General features: G+C 52.2%; 1 protein-coding gene across 1 annotated transcript in view; it reads left to right on the forward strand.

Moving 5' to 3' along the window:
- CASQ2 (calsequestrin 2 (cardiac muscle)) overlaps positions 1-16,039 on the forward strand; it is a 52,257-nt gene extending 36,218 nt beyond the window's left edge. The window contains exons 8-11 of the mRNA XM_004689607.2: positions 2,905-2,959; positions 11,892-11,992; positions 13,373-13,447; positions 14,664-16,039. Of these exons, the coding sequence (XP_004689664.1) occupies positions 2,905-2,959; positions 11,892-11,992; positions 13,373-13,447; positions 14,664-14,906 (474 nt within the window). The 3' untranslated portion in view covers positions 14,907-16,039. The remainder of the gene's footprint in view (positions 1-2,904; positions 2,960-11,891; positions 11,993-13,372; positions 13,448-14,663) is intronic.
- Positions 16,040-16,382: the final 343 nt, after the last annotated feature.

The following is a 16,382-nucleotide window of genomic DNA, read 5'->3' on the forward strand; positions in this document are numbered from 1 at the left end:
CTTCTTCCTGGGCCACTTGGCCACGGCAGCCTAAACTAAACCACACATGCCGGGGAAAGTGATCAGCTAGTGAACTGAGCGTCCACCTTCTACACCCACTCGCGCAGACGTTGCAAAATATTCAAATAAGACAGACAAGGCGACTATTGACTTTCTCTCTCCAACCACAAAGGGTTTTAAAGCTGGAAACCATAGAAAACACATCATTTATTATTACTGGGAAAATGACTACCTGGTCATATTTGCTGTGTGTAAATTGAATAGGCACTAGTCCTTCACTCAGAATATTCGAAGAATGTGAAGGTGAGTCTGGGCGATCCAGACCCAGTGCAGACCTGTCTGCTCCTTTAAGACCCCCCCTCCAGCAGGCTGTCCATCCTGACCAGTGGGGAGCGTGGTCAGCGCACCCAGGGCTGAGAGTCCCCGGTTTCTGCCAAAAGAATCCTCCCTCTGTTGCGGTGGCAAAGTAGCTCCGCAAGGAGCCAGAGCAGGCAGCTGAGCCCTATCACACACTGCCTGGTACCAGGGCATCTGCAGCTCCAACTGCCTTTGCGTCTCTCGTTCAGCCTGACAACAAACATGCAATGAGCTGGAAGGGGGACAGCAGTGTCTGGCTGGTGGGCAGGTGATGCTTGCTTTCTCCTCTGCATCTCCAATTGTTAAATTTTCTCCAATGAGTATGTAAGAGTTTACCGTCACACTCTTCCTCTTAAGACCCTAGGTATTCATCAGAACCCACTATACTGTGCTAACCCAGGAGCCCGTCGCTGTTATTTAAAGGCATAATCCCTTCCCCTTGAGAGCATGGCATCTGGTTGAGAAGTCTGCGCAATTAAAAGACCAATCTCCAGGCCATTCGAGCTAAACCAAAGGGCCCGGGAACGCCCCAGGTGGCCTCAGCCTGCCGGCTTGTCGCCCACAGCTTCCAGCCTGGCCAAGGGGCATGTTTGTTTGACATCCGTCAGGAAGGAGCCTGGGGCTGCTTCTTTGTGGGTATCCAGTCCAGGCTTGTGTGCTGAATCTTTGAGAATCCACCCCCCTCCCCAAAGAGAGACGCTTTCTCTCTCTCTCGGTTACAACTGCTCCTCCAAGGCCATTTCAGTCCAGGGAGTGACAGCACGTGATGAGCAGCCTCGTAGAAAATGAATATGGATTCTTAATTCTAAAACCAATTTCCAAGTGTGTTCTAGAAGGGCACACAGAAATGCAGCCTGTTTCACAGAGTTAACACCGCGCTCTGCCCACCGAAAGCAGGAGGCGAGACACAGGGCCACCTAATGAGAACTGATCAGGAAATTCTGCTTGGCGATAATAGCAAATGTAAAACTGTGAAAGCTCAGACTCCCCTTCTGGCTGCTGTCGGGTTTATGTAATAAAACTGCACACGCGCACACACACACAGCTGCGAAATTCAATTCCCCAGGGAATTTGACCAAGAAAGTGTCCATTCTCTTGTTTTTAATAATAATATTTTCCATTTAATCTCTGTTAGAATTTTTGGAGGTTCGGCCATTCTAAACTCAAAGGGGAAAAATTAGCATTTAGATAGGATTGCACAGCATTAAAATCAATTGAAATGGAAACAGGGATCGTGGGAGAGCTGAGATGGCTGGGGGGTTTTTGGTTTGGTTTTGTTTTCCCCATAGAATGAGTCTGCTATGACATTGGGGGGCACGAGGTCGATGACATCCTGTCCCCACATAAGCGATCATCAGTATTCACTCAGTTTGTCCCCAGGTTCTTGCCCTCACACGTCTCCCTTCCCAAGTATCGCAAGAGCCACATTTCTTCAACTACAGACCCCCCATGCTCACGTCCACCCTCCACAGGAATAATCAGACCAGAGGAGACACGTGGCAGATGGTCTTTTCTGTCCGGGACAGAGGGGGGCCACCAACACACCCCACAGATTTAAGACACTACCCCTCCCTCCAGATGCTTGGCGTTGCCCCCTCCACAGCCACCCTTCATTTTTATTGTCCTCAACCTTCAGAACCCCGAACCCCACTTCCTGGAACCTCCCACATCGGACATGTTTTTGAGATGCAGGCTGCTTCAGCAAGCTTTGGGTCCAGAATAGAAGGGACCCCAAGGTCACAGGCAGCATGACATCCTGCCTATGACACAGGTTCAGCTTCTGCAGTAAGAGCAGTGTTGGGGAAAAGCACTGCCTCTGTGCGTGGGTCCTAGCTGGGGACAGCAGTTTCCTAACTTGGTGCATTGCTGGATGTATTATGTATTTGCTGGTGGGAAAGTCTTTTTATTTTTATTTTTAAAGATTTATTTTATTTATTTATGTGCACAAGAACGGGGGTGCAGACCAGAGGTGAAACAAGTGAGCGGATTCCCCAGAGGCGGATCTATTGAAATCCACTGCTGAGGGGAGCAGCGGGGAGACAGGAGGGGTCTGCTGCGCCCTGTGGGTCCCTCCCTGGCCAGGGATTGAACTCGTGCTGCAGCCTCACAGTGCTGGGACTTAACCCTGGTGCCATCAGGGAGGCCCTGCTGGTGGGAAATTCCTGAAGCAGGCTGACACCCCCATCCCCGTTGCTGCATTCAACCCCCCTGACAAGCCAGCTCACTTCCTTCCTTGTTTTGCGTCCACTGCTGCTCTCCTGGACCTGCCAGGCCCGGGCGTGAGACCCACTCAGAGCCTGTGTCCTGCATGGAGCTGGTCTCCCCCCCACCCCACCAGTCAGCCCCTTCCTCAGGCCGCTCTCCCCAGCCGCCCAGCAGCAGCCCCTCCTCAGCCCCTCCTGGGGCGCTGCCCTGCTCCCCTGGGTCCGGCAACTGGCAACTGGCCTCTGCTCCCTCCCTTCCGTTTCCAGGCTAGGCCAGTCAGTCCCCGACTCTCCTCCCCACTGCCGCTCTCCAAACGTAACCTTTGATTCGTTTCTCCCCCAGGAAGATGATTTGAACGGGATCCACATTGTGGCTTTCGCAGAAAGGAGTGACCCAGGTAGGAACCCCCCCTCTGCTCTGGCACTTGAAGCCCTTGCTTTTTCCCTTCCCGACAAGGGAGCCGGGCGCTGGCGGGCGCCCCCTGGTGGGCACCTGTTAGGTCAGCCTGCACGTCCATTGGGCCAGGAGAAGGGGGGCGGGGGTGTGTGTGTGGGGGGGGCGCCCAGGGCCTCAAATATACTGCTTAGCCGCCCAGAGTAGGGAGAAAAGCTGAGGGTGGAGAGAGTATTCAGACATCCTAGCTCACAGGTGTGTGCGCGCTGTGTGTGAATGTCTGTTCACATTAGAAGTTTATTTACCAATTTTGGGATCTGACTTACATAAATGACTGCCTTGAAATAACAGTAAGTGTACCTGTCGGCCTGTGAACTATTGTCTGTGCAGGGAAAGTAATAGAGACTATTTCCCCAATAATGAGAGTTGGATAAAATAAGCAGCTTATTCTAAAGTGACCCGACATATCACAGATTCACTTTGTTTTATTTTTGAACTTGCACGACCTTTTCTGGTTTCACTCTTTTTAATGTCCCTGGAGAGCAAAATGCAGAAAAATTAATTTTGCAGATGGTGTAATGCTGGATCCCTTGGGCAACTCTCTGTGAGAGAAAAGAGTCTCGGAATGAAAGCGTAAGGGTGATCCTGAAGTGTGTTTTGGAACTTCCGAAAGTGTGTCATGGAACAATCCAGAATGTAATCAGAGAAGGCAGGAGGCTTCTTTGAGGATAGCTAAGCAGCCAGGCCTTGGCTGGATAGGTGTCTGCACAGGGCTTCTCTACCCTAACAGCGCAGGGCACTGAACTTGCCCAAGCCACCCGCAGCCACTGAAGCAGAACCTGCAGGAAGCCTCCTGTCACAGAACTCTGAGGTGAGTTCTGATTTCCACCAGGCTTGGGAACCACTCTTCCAGGTGACGTGAAGGAAGGCGGTATCTACCCGGGCTCACAATCGCCCAGGTACCGCAGGGACAGGTATGCAGGGAGAAGTTAGTGGCAGGTCACAGAATAGGAACAGGTTGTCTTGTTCACTGATATGTATCTGACTCTTGCATTGTGCCTGACACAGTAAATAACTGGCAGGCAGGTGACTGACCAAGGTCAAACCCCAGCTCGCCAGTGTCAGACCTGTTGTTGTGGGTTTGTCTCTGTTGGTTTTTTTTTTTTTATGGATTATTATCAGCCTCCGTAATTTCTTAGAGAGTGCAACCACATTGTTTTATCATGCAATCTTTTAATTAAGATATAATCCACAAACCATATACTCATCTTTTTAAAGTGTATAGTTTAGCAGTTCATAGCAAATTCACAATGTTGTGCAAGCATCACTACTATCTAATCCCAGCATGACTTCATTACCTCACAAGGAAACCCCATACCTGTTAGCGGTCACTCCCCCGCCCCACCTTTGGCAACCGCTGATCCACTTTCTGGCTCTACCAATTTGCCTGTTCTGGATTTTTTTTTTATAGAAAAGGCATTGTGTACTAATGTGGACTTTTGTACCTTGAGTCTCTCACTTATCATTATGTTTCATTTTTGACGTAGCATGTATCAGGCCTTCATTCCTTTTTCAGGGCCAAATAATATTCCATCGCGTTAAAACCAAATATATGCTCTAAATTATCTGAGAGCTTCCTTCCTCCTCTTTAAAAAAAAAAAAAAATTCCTGAATGCCCGTTAATGTTTTAGTTTTCCCATCATTAACTTGCAGAGCTGGAAAAACTCTTCAAGGATACTTAGCTCTTGTCCAAAAAATAAAATAAAATGCCAGTGTGGTTCCAGCTCTTTCCTTAGGTTCTGTCCATCCCTCGACCCCTGGGGGCGAATAAAGCAAAGGAAGCCAGTTGCTCAAAGTTTACAAGCCATAATCAAATAGAAGGGGCTCCATGGGGTCTCTGGGGTTGTGTGGACAGAGGTGAAATTGCCTTCAGTAGCTGCCTGCTGGCCAGACTCCAGGGGGCTTCACTCCCCCGCCCACCTGCCCCCTCCCAGGATTGCAGGGAGGCCTGTCTGGTTCTCTCAGGAACAATGGAACAAAGAGGCCTCGAGAAGTTGCAGGAACCTGTTTGACCGAGATTGCTGCTGTAATGAATCAAGCTCCTGAAACTACTTCCACCTCCTCCCTGCACAAATATCCCTGGGCCCAGAGCCTGCCTTTCCCCAAAGGAGCCCAAGCTGAGGCTTGTTCCTGGGAAGCTGGAAGAAATGCACTGAGCTGTGGGAGGTGGAGGGAAGCAGGAAGCACCTTTTTTTCACCAGGGAGGACCTGCCCCCTCAGGGTCGGTAGGAGAAGTCTTTCTGTGAAAGCCCCTCGCTCTAGTCAGTCATTACCGCAGGTCACTGATGTGTGACCTGGGCCTAGAGGCCCAGCTGCAGGACGGGAAATTCCATTCCTGTCTAGACGGTGGTTCCTCACCTACCTTTGCCCTGGCTTCGAGTTCTTTATGGACCCAGACCCCTCACCAAAGCAAGCAGGCCCACATCCAGGAAAATAACAAAGGTTATTTGTTGTCACTGAGACTCTGTGCTGGGCCCCAAGAGGATGGCCTGACTCAGCCCCTGAAGCCATCGTGAGACCTACGACCGATATCCCAACATGGAGGAGAAAAGCGAACTTTGGAGATTAAACAACTTGCCCAAATCACTCGCGTTAGCGAAGTCGAGATGGAAACTCTAGCAGGCTTTCCGGCTCTCTCCTTGCCATGTGTGCAGGGAACACGGTAATTCAGCATATGCTTGGGCCACAGCCGTCCCTGGGGGAGTCGTGAGGCCTCGCTTTACAGCGGGGGGCCGAGGCGGAGAGGCTGGCTGGCCCGGAAGCAGGAGCCCATCAGGCTGAGGCACTCTGGCCAGCAGTCCCTCCCAGGAGAGCAGGGACCAGCAGCGTGCTGCCCACCCCTAATGACCTGCTCCTCCCACCCCACCCCACCCCCACCTTTCTCTCTGCTTTTCTTCACCTTCTCCTCCACGCCCAACACTGGAAAGACCCAGAGAGTTCACTGATGGACTTGCCAGCCCACAGTGAAGGGGACAGAAGTCTAGACCTCTGGATGGCTCCTGTGGGGACCGTCCACCCCTCTGGGCCAGCTGCCAGGCTGCCCAGCCAGCCTCGCTCTGGGCATGCGGCCGCTGCAGCGTCCTGGTGGGACAGAGCAGAGCAGAGTGAGCAGGGGAAGGGGAAAGGGAAGGGAGAGAGAGGGACACTTGGGAATCCAACAAATGCAAAAAGGCAAATGTCCTCCCCACGGCCCACTGATGCCCACTGTTAGAATTTGAGATTATGTCACAAGAAGTGAGCGGCCTGGCCTGGGTTCCCCAAGGGCCCTCCCAGCAGTTCCAACATTCCCAGCGCAGCTCCTGCCTTGGAGAGGCAGAGGGCTGTGGGCAGGCTCCTGGCCCTGGCGGCAGTGGTCGGCCTCTCCTGCTGCTGCCAGTGCCCCCTGCTGGCCCTGCACAGAGTGCCACCGTTGGGCAGGTTTGGAAATGAACCACTGTCCCCTGCCGGCCCCTTCTGCCTGCATCACTGACATCTTCAGAACTTCTGATGAAAGGTTCGCAACGTGGCGCTTCTACATGAGCGTGCTGGACGGTCCCTGCACGGGCCCGGGGTATCAGCGCTAAGGAGCCCAAATGCAGGGACAGGCTGCGGAGGACAGCCGGCCAGGGCGCCCGGCAGACGTGGAGCCCCCCCAACAGGGCCCCGGCCAATGCTTTCTGAGGACCACGGCCACAAGGAGGAACCCTAACCGCACAGGTCAGCTTCCTGACTTAAACCTGGCGTAGCAAATTGAATATTTGCTTCTTACTGAGTGCCCAGTATGACGCCAGGCGCTTCGCAGACAGCAACACATTTAAACCTGATAACAACACTGAGGGTCACTGCAGTTATCATCGCCCTGATGGACAGACAAGGAGACAAAGGGAGAGAACTTCCCTCAGGTCCCCAGGTCAGGGGGCCAGTCAGGGGTAGACTGGGCTTCAGCCACCCCATGCTGCTGCTCCTGTCACGAAACCACATCCCGGACTTAGTCACCGTTTCTGGGTCCTTTGGGTTAGAAGAGAGAGCAGGAAGGAGAATGAGCAGGGAGGGTGGGCGCGACGTCCCCTGTCCTAACAGGTGACCAGGCAGCTCTGCTGGGATGGATGCTCCCCGAGGGGCCCAGAGGAGTCCACGTGTCCGGTGGACTCTGGCCAAGGCTGACGAGGTCCGGGGGAGACAGGACCTGGGGCAGACCGTACTCTGTACACCTGGGCCCGGGGCATTGTGGGCACTCAGAAGATACCTTCCTGATGACCGGATGAACCTTCGCCAGCACGGAAGGATGAAAGTACTGAAAAACTTAAAATGAAGAAAAGGAAAAAAGATAGAGGACATCGTGACAGCCCCTTCTGCAAATGCCTCCATGGCGACAGCAGAACTAGAGCCATCATCGTGGAGACCCTGAGGCCTGAGGCACCTGTTCTCCATTTTGGAGGAGAAAGGGAAGTCCCAGAGAGGTGACGTGGCCAGGCAAGGTCTTCATGCCCAGACTGGAGCTCTCGGGGAGGGGGCCCCCCACACTACAGCCCATTCCCCACACCGAGATCTCTCTCCAGGACGAGGCCTGGATCCCATAATGTCATGTGGCAAGGCATCAGGGGGTCCTTCAGTGCCCCCTGGGTTGAGGGCCCTGGGGTCAGGGGGTGCAGTTGGGAGGACAGCAAGTCCCCGGGCCATGGCCAGTTTGAGACCCTCCCGCCTCTGCCCAAGAGGCCTAGGCTCCTGCTGCCTTCGGTGGGCCCCCAGGGCTTGGGCAGGCGTCCCAGCCACCCCTCCTGCCTGGAAAGGAGGACAGCATAATCACCCGTTTCCCCTCCCACAAAGATTCGATTCCCAGAAGCCTCCCGCGTGCGTGGGAACCTGGCTCCACGTGAACCCTTGGCCCCTGGGTCTTGGGCTCCAGCTTGAGTTTGTGTGGCGGGAAGGAGCCGCAGTTCTCACAGCACCAGGCCCCTCTTTATTTAGGGCCACCCCGAAACCCTGGCCTGCCTCCAGGACATCGCGGGTGAACCAGCCGAGCACACTGTGGCTGTGGAGGAGGTGGCCTGGCAGCAGGTTGTAGAGGGCAGGGATGCGCCAGGCCGCGGTGCGGCTGCCTCAGCCCGCTCCGTGTCCCCCAAATGGAGGGTCTCACCCCCCGCTCGGGAATCCCACACACAAACCTAATGGACTTCAGAGGGAAATGGGTAGTGGAAATGGCCCGGGCAGTCTCAGGACACTAGTCAGAATCCTGCCAGACGCGGGCAGCTGGCGCTGGAGTCTCAGACTTTCCCTCTGTCTCAGCTCTATCCTCTTTAAAACAGGAACAGTGAAATCTTCCTAAGTGCCACCAGGAGGACCTGAAATGCAAAGTCCCTGGTACCCAGTAAGCGCTCAATAAATACTCATGAGCTGACACTCGGGCACTGTGATTGGACTCTGGGAGCAGAGACGAGGCCTTGTCCACAGAGAGGAGCCATGTGCAGGGCTGGGTGCAAGAACACTCCCAGCTTTCAGCTGTCAACTGTAGTAAAGCTTTGGCAGGGTCAGGTATTTCCACTCTGGAAACAGGAGAAAACACAGATAAATAATCTGGTTGGGGCGAATCACCTGCCTGGATATTTGGAAGTGGCTGCTGGCTTTGGAAACAGGGGCTTCTCTAGCTAGTAACAGCAGAGAATAATCCTCTAGTTTCTGTGGCTAATTAGCTTCCAGCCTACAGCTCTCTGAATATTTCCTCCATTGCCTTTACTTACCTTTATTATTATTTTTTTTTAAGTACTATCCTTTCTGAAAATACACAGCCGAAAGTCTTAAAAGACCTATAACTCAGGGCGTCGCTGTAAGGGAGGGCCCATTCATGCATCGATGCAATTCCAGCTATAGCTTAGCCCTGTGATCAACCTCGAATAACAAACGTGAACTGTGGCTGCCTGTACCGGCCTCACTGTAGACAGGACTTTCCAGCAGACTCCACCCCTTCCCAAGACACCGGCCACTTTTCCAGAGAAACAGAAACTACCCCTACAAGGAAATTGAACTGTCACTTAAAATTTTAGCAACTTAATACACTGATCAGCAGTTGGGCTGATCAGTGTTTTCCCAGAGGAATGTGAACTTCTCCAGCATTGAAGGCTGGGAGTCACAGAGCAAGAACGGAATATTCAGGAATATTCAAATCAACTTAATGACTTGAAGTCAAAGTAGGTGAACCTTCACATCAAGGTGAGGATCTGGAGACCACACCTGCTGGCACAGCCACCTGGAACCCTTCAGTCAGGGTCGCCCACAGGGCCCAGGAGTGGTCTCCCAGGGCAATCTCTACAATGGCGAGCAACTCTGCTTTACCATGCTGTGTGCAGACTGCCCTTGTGCTGATGCAGGGTTGGCTGGGCAGAAGGTTCCCACACTCAGAGACTGTCAGGTCACTGGGAAGAATCATGACAAGCCTTATGAGGTACCAGGGATCTCAGCACCTTAGTGATTCTAACTCATGTAACTCCCAACCCACTTAATGATGCAGGAACTTTGAGTATCATCACCCCATTCTGCAGCGGGCAGGCCACTAAACACCTTGCCCTAAATAACAAGACATTAAATAACTAAATTTCAGAACCACGATGTGGACAAGGTCCTTTGTCCCGTGTCCATGTTCAAGCAGTGGCCTGGACTTTGCCCCAAAGCAGCGCTGTCTGCCCCGGAAGGATGCAAGATGCTGCGGATGGTGCCACAAAGCAGCCCATAGACCCAGAGGGACCTCTCTGGCCTCTACATCCATCCGGGCCCTTCACTTATTCTCTGTGTGTTTTGTGATCTTTCCTTGCTCCTCCGTAGACACGAAAAACATTCCTGTTCTCAAAGACAGGCAAGAGGCCCTAGTTTTGACTTCTCTTATTTATATAAAACTCCAATCCCCTGGCTTTTTCTGGCAGAGTTCAGTCTTTTTCTATTTCCAAACCTGCTCTGGAATGTAAAATACAGAAGGTTCTGTGAGTAGCTTTCAGCTTCGTAAATCCCAGCTTTATGGGTTTTGTCAGCAGAGGACAACAGAGCTACCTGTTCCCTTTGGTTCTGAGGACAAAAGTCTTATCCTTCCGCCGCCTGCATGCTTACAGCCCCTCTGCCTCGGTGAGAATCGCCTTAGCGCCTCAGGTTTGCTGTCTGATTGAACTGGAGCCTGGGTTGAATCCCATGCTCTTTGTGAATTGCTCTTTGTGAAGACCATCTTGAAATTTGATTCTTGGAGTACTGACAATGTCACCCCATTTGTCCTGGCTCCTTTCTTCTCTGCTGCGCAAAGTAGTTACTGAAGGTGCTTGGGAAGAATTGCCCCTGGGGCATTTATACGTAAATGCACAGAGAACCACCACACACCCAGAGGACAATGAGACACACCCAGAGGACAATGATCGAGTGTCCAGAGTGCAGCCTCCACTGTTTCTCTGGAGGGACTTGACCTCAGGGCACCTCATGGACAGCAGGAGTAAGTCTCCAACCCCACCTCCACCCAACCTCCACAAAGACAAGAACTCTGCACACAGGTTCTGATCCATCTCAGGTGTCTAATTTGTGGTATCATTCACGGCCTAGAACAATCTCCCAGACGGATGGGCATTCCTGCAGGAAGGGGCCGCAGAGCACAAAGACCCCGCCACCTCCATCAGAGAGGGCCCCTTTTGTCCAGTGACAAAAGGCATGGGCGTGAGTTTGCAGAAGGAGTTAATGTTTCAAGTGACTCCACCCACTCCAGGCAAAACTGCTAAGAACGGCTTGCATTTTGCCTGGAATATATCAGAGCTGAGGAAGAGCCGAGGAAAGCTTTGAGCAAGAAGCCACAGTAGTGAGAGACTGGCATCCCTGGAGAGAGAGGAGGCCAGGGAGAGGAGCTCATATTGACTGGCACCCCCGAAGAAGAAGACCTTTACAAACAAAAGTCAAAGGCCATACTGAATTCACAAACAGCTGGTCGGCTGCTTGTAGAGTCACCTTCTAGAACTAACACTAGAGTTGACCGCCGGCTGGTGGAAACTGGGACTGACGACTAATGGCCCTCTCATCCCCCACCATCCCTAGGGGCTCCCTGTCTTGCTGGTCTCCCGGCTCAAGGACTTTCCAGGATCTCAGCTCTTAGTTTCTAACTGGGAGTGGGGTGGGATGCTGAGGGCTTATGGTACGCTCTTACTAAACATTCTTGCAACATTATTTTATGATATTTAATACTCCCAATTGTTCAAGGTTTAGGCTTTAAAAAAAAATGTTCTTGAAAAACTCACAAGGCTTGTCTCTGCTTTTCCAATGAATCATCTCTCCCCTGGGGGCCAGGAAGGCTGCTGACTGAATAGGGGAGAGCAGAGCAGACACAGAAATGGTGGCGAGGTGGGGAGACCCCACTCACCGCCTCAGTGCAGGAAAGCAACTGTTAAATCACAAGTTCACTTCGTTTGAGGTTCGGGGACTTTCAAATTAAAGAAACTGAACGTTCTCTTGGTGCTGGTGTTTACGTGATGGGCCAATCCAAGAGCTAGAAAGACCTGGGTTTCGAGGAGTGGCGCGGAGTGCCAGAGACCAGGGAGTCGAAATGCTGGTTCGGTTCTGGTTCTGGTTCTGGCTCTGGGGCTGCATTTTCTGAGTCAAGGTTGCTCTGTTTTCACATGCAGATCAGCAGATGCAGCTTGGCTGGGAGTAAGAGCAGGCCACTTCCCTGTGAACTTTTAATTTCTTTATTCAAAATCTTTATTGTTTCCTTTGAATAAGCTGCTTTGTGGCTGGAGTTCTCATCTGACTCACTTTATAGAGTAATCCTATAATTGAGGGTATGCACCAAGCAGCCTAAGCAGCTCGTGGAAAAACCACAGCCCCTGCGCACTGAGCTGGGAGGCATGAACGTCAGCTTACTCATCCCAATCCCACTGCAGATGGCTTCGAGTTCCTGGAGATCCTGAAACAGGTGGCCCGGGACAACACGGACAACCCCGACCTGAGCATCGTGTGGATCGACCCAGACGACTTTCCTCTGGTGAGCAGCTCACTTGGGGCCTTGGTCGCCCCAGGAATATGAAGGAGGGTGTGAGTTAGGAGGGGCCCTTGCAGGAACCCATCCAGTGTGGGGGACCTTGGCCTAACCTTTCATTATCAGAGTTGGGAATGTCATTCAAGGCAACGTGAGTGACTAAGCAACGCAGCTCTGGGCATTTTGCATAAGTTGAGAACAGCTGCTGCTGGAGGGCAGAGACCGTGTCTCTGCCCGTTCTGTTCCCTGGGGATCAATGCTGTGTGTAGCACATGAAATAGGCAAGAATATCAGTGTCCAAACTCTGGCTCATGTCAACTCTCCATGGCCACGAAGTCCTGATGGGCTCAGTTTAGAGAAAATAAATCGAGTCTGTGCCTCTCCAGCAAGCCTAGAACTGGGCTAAAACTTTACATGTACGTCTCGTCGAATGCGCTCTGCCCGCCCCGGAAGCAGACACCATCATAACCCAGACCTTGCAGAGGGAAAGGCGACACTGGAGAAGTTCGAGCTACCCTATAACAACAGGTCTGCGTGGCCCCAAAGCTCGGCTGAGGAGTCAGCAGATGTTAGGTGTGAGTGAGCCACACAAATGCAGTGAGCGTTTGGTTAGAGAGGATAACTCGGTCTTCTTCCAGGAGTTTCTGTTAGCTGATAGGTCACAGCTACCAAAACCGAGTAGCCTTGCAATCCTGAAATCCCGTCCCATGTGGAAGATGAGTGACTCAATGGCAGCCTCTCCCCAGGCTCTTTTAGGGTTCCTCAGGAACCCTAACAGTCTCGGCTGATGTGACCCCACCCAACACAACGTTGCTTCTCCAGATTCTTTCTCATTCTGTTTCCAGTTACCTGAGCTCCGTAGTCCGCAGGCCCTGGCCTCTTCTGTACATTTGCTCTGCTCTGCTTGCTTTCACCAAGGAGACGTCTGCAGACTATTCTGACTCTCCCCAGCCGCCGTAGACCTTACTTGTGCTTGGGAGACTTCCTGTCACTGGCACACCCCGTTTTCCTTGACACATCCTGTAGCAGCAGGACTCAAGATGAGGGTTTGAAGCGGGTCACTGAGGGAGAGGTGGCCCTGTCACTGCATCAACTATTGAAGGGCCACAAGAAACATGGAAATCAACCTTGGACCCTCCCTGGAATATTCTCCATTGCCGGACTAGAGGATTTTACCTGTTTTCACAGTTTATGCTCTGGTGTCTTTTTTTTCTTTCATACTCAGTTAAAGTGCTCGTGGGCCGGGGCCCAGTTCCTCGGTGCCCACAACTGTCTTGTAGACGCTTGGCCAACGGCGACTGAGCGACTCTGGCCGGGCGGGGGTGGGTCACGGCGTGAGCAGGGCTGCCCTCTGCCTGTGTCTCACCTGACTTTCTGTGACTGCAGCTCATTGCCTACTGGGAAAAGACTTTCAAGATTGACCTCTTCAAGCCACAGATCGGGGTGGTGAACGTGACAGATGTGAGTACCCCCAAAAGCTGGCTCAGGCACCCCCAGCCTGCCCCGCCCCCTGCGCGCAGCCTTGACTGTGAGAGCTGGGCCATGCAGAGAAAGAGCAGGACCGTGACTTTGCCCACACAGGAGACTGGCCGTGGAGGCCCAGCACGTCCCTGTCCTGCTGGCCTCCGGGCCACCTCTCCTCCAAGGGCACCTTCTCTCCCTGCAATTTGCCCCCCAGATGAATTCCTCTGTGTGTTTCTCCCAAAAACCAACAACGAAGTCCCTTTACAAAGGGAATGCTGGCCGGAACAGCCATTGCGGTGGGGGGGGCTCAGAGGCCAGGGGGTTACCTGCCAGGATGCAGCCCACCTCTCAAGGGAGGGGAGGAAGGCGGGCGCAAGGGGAGGACTCTCCTCCCCGGCAGACGCCCCGACCTGGGAAGTCTCAGGAGTATTTAATCTCGGTCCGGACATCGGTGCGACTCCACCTTAGTAAAACAGAAGCAGGATGGACGCAACGAGTAGAATGGACAGGAGGGGATGGTCACAGAGGGGCTGGCTCCGGAGTGATCAGTGACGCTCTGGCGGGAGGGGCCTTTGCTCTGCTGCAGGCCTGCTCTCACCTGGAAAGCATGCACTTACTCAGTCTGTAAGCTGCTTGTTCAGTGAAAACTGAAACAGCTCAAAGCAGAACAGTAAGATATGAGGTAAAAAGCAAAAGTACTTTCTACTACCCTGACTCCGTCCTTAGTCCCATCCCCAGAAGGAATGGCAGGGGACAGTTCTGTGGCTGTCCCAGACAGCTCTTATATGTTCATGTATATGCACGAAGACAGTTCCTTCTTAGCGTGCCTACAGGGTATTGCCAGGTCTTCTTGCAATGTGTGTTTGCATTTAATAATGAGCAGACATTTTGATAACTGGAAGGGACCCGGGAGCTCATCCAGCTACTCAGCACCCTCTGGTCCTGGTCTGGCTCTTCCTTCATGCACTCCCCACTCCCTCCCTCCTTCCTTCCCTCCCTCCCTCCCTCCCTCAGTTACTCCTTCCCTTACTCACTCCCTCTTCCACTCACTCCTTCTCTCCCTCCCTCCCTCCCTCCTCCTTCCCTCCTCCATCCCTCCCTCACTCCCTCCCTCCCTCACACACTCCCTCAAGTCCTCCTTCACTCCCTCCCTCACGCACTCACTCACTTATTTACTCCCTCACTCCTGTGCTCTACCCCTCACCCACCGCAGGCTGACAGTGTCTGGATGGAGATCGCAGATGATGATGACCTGCCCACAGCGGAGGAGTTGGAGGATTGGATTGAGGACGTGCTTTCTGGAAAGATAAACACTGAAGATGATGACAATGAAGATGGTGATGAAGAGGATGACAATGATGACGACAATAATAATTCTGAAGAAGAGGATAATGATGATGACGATGATGACGATGAAGACGACGATGATGACAATGATGACGACGATGATGACTAGTCCCAGCTCCAAGTGGTTTTGATGGAAACAAAGTCACAGCTACCACTACCGGCCAGACAGGACAGGGTGTCTGCAAGGAGTCCTCACCCATGTCCCGTCACATCCTTTCCTGTGCCCACGATCTCTCTTCCCACCCCTTCTCATCAGAAGCTATGCAATCAGCAAATGCCTTTCTAACCCACGAGTCCCACTCAGCAAGACAGTGGGGAATTCTTCCCATTTTGACTGTCTTGATTGTCAAAAGGCTTTTTGTTCTTTGCCAGACCACCAGTCTGGGCATGGCGGTGCCGTGGAGCTCCCAGCCTGGAGGGCAGCCCCCTGACACCTCTACTCAAGCCTTTTTGTTGTCTTTGACCATGGCAGTGTGCCAGCTCCTGGGCATGCAGTGAGCTTCTGCGCAGAACCCAAGAAAGTCACACAATGAATCCACGTCACTCCCACGCCCACAACATTGGTTAGGGTCCCTCTGCCAGCCAACGGGAGGCAGTCAGTGTATCAATCTGCTCTTTTTGACTCGGTTACTAAGTTGATTATTTCAAGTACAGTTTAGATCATGATGAGCTTAGAGCCCACCTCTGGATGGCCACTGAGCAGCCCTGAAACACACAAATGTTGATGTCACTATGGTGTCTGATGTATCAGGATAGTGGGATGCGGAGCTGATTTGCTCTCTGAACTTCCCTCTAAGTGACAAGTCTTGCACACACACACAGAGGAGCGGGGAGCCAGAATGAGGGAAGATTTTTAGCTTTTTTCTGATGTGTTCACTCATCTGATTAGGGAGCATCTTCATCTGAGCTGGGGCCTGGACACCCCTTCCCTGTCACTGCCAGTGACCTTTCCTATGTGGAAGAAAGGCTCATTTATCCAGAAGTCAAGTAACTCTCCCCTTACCACCACCCCCACAGCTAACCAGGACAGCAAAATTTATAATGATGCCTTGAGGCACTGAAAAAAAATCCCAGAGAGCCTGGGGAACTAGCTAAAGTTATATTGTGCTCAGTAGTCTTAGATTAAGTTGCATTAATTTATTTTGTCAGTCCTTTAACACGTGGTGAGACACGACACATTCTTTGAAAATAAGACCATCCTTCATGGGATAGTAGTCAACTAACTCTACCATTAAATTCATTCTTTTGAAACGTTGAGACGAATCTTGAAAATCCTCTCTTGATTTTTCTGATCCTGCCCCTTCTCTCGGCTCCTGTCCTGTCTGTTTTCATTTCTAGTCTCTCTCTTCTTCTTCTGCCACGTGCTCTTTAAATATTAGCATTTTGCAGAATCGCTCCTCTACACCAACGCAGCCCCAGATTTACGAAAGCTCAACTTAGTATCATTTGACTCTTATGGCAATGTGAAAACACTCAGTGGAAACCTCACTTCAGTTTTATATTTCGATCTCTTCTGGGCTGGCGAAATATCTACAGCACCCTCATGATGCTGGGTAGTGAGCCTGCCCTGTTGGTCGTAAGATCA

Source organism: Condylura cristata, unplaced genomic scaffold (genome assembly GCF_000260355.1).
Source record: "Condylura cristata isolate star-nosed mole 26May11 unplaced genomic scaffold, ConCri1.0 scaffold00026, whole genome shotgun sequence".
Lineage (NCBI taxonomy): Eukaryota > Metazoa > Chordata > Mammalia > Eulipotyphla > Talpidae > Condylura > Condylura cristata.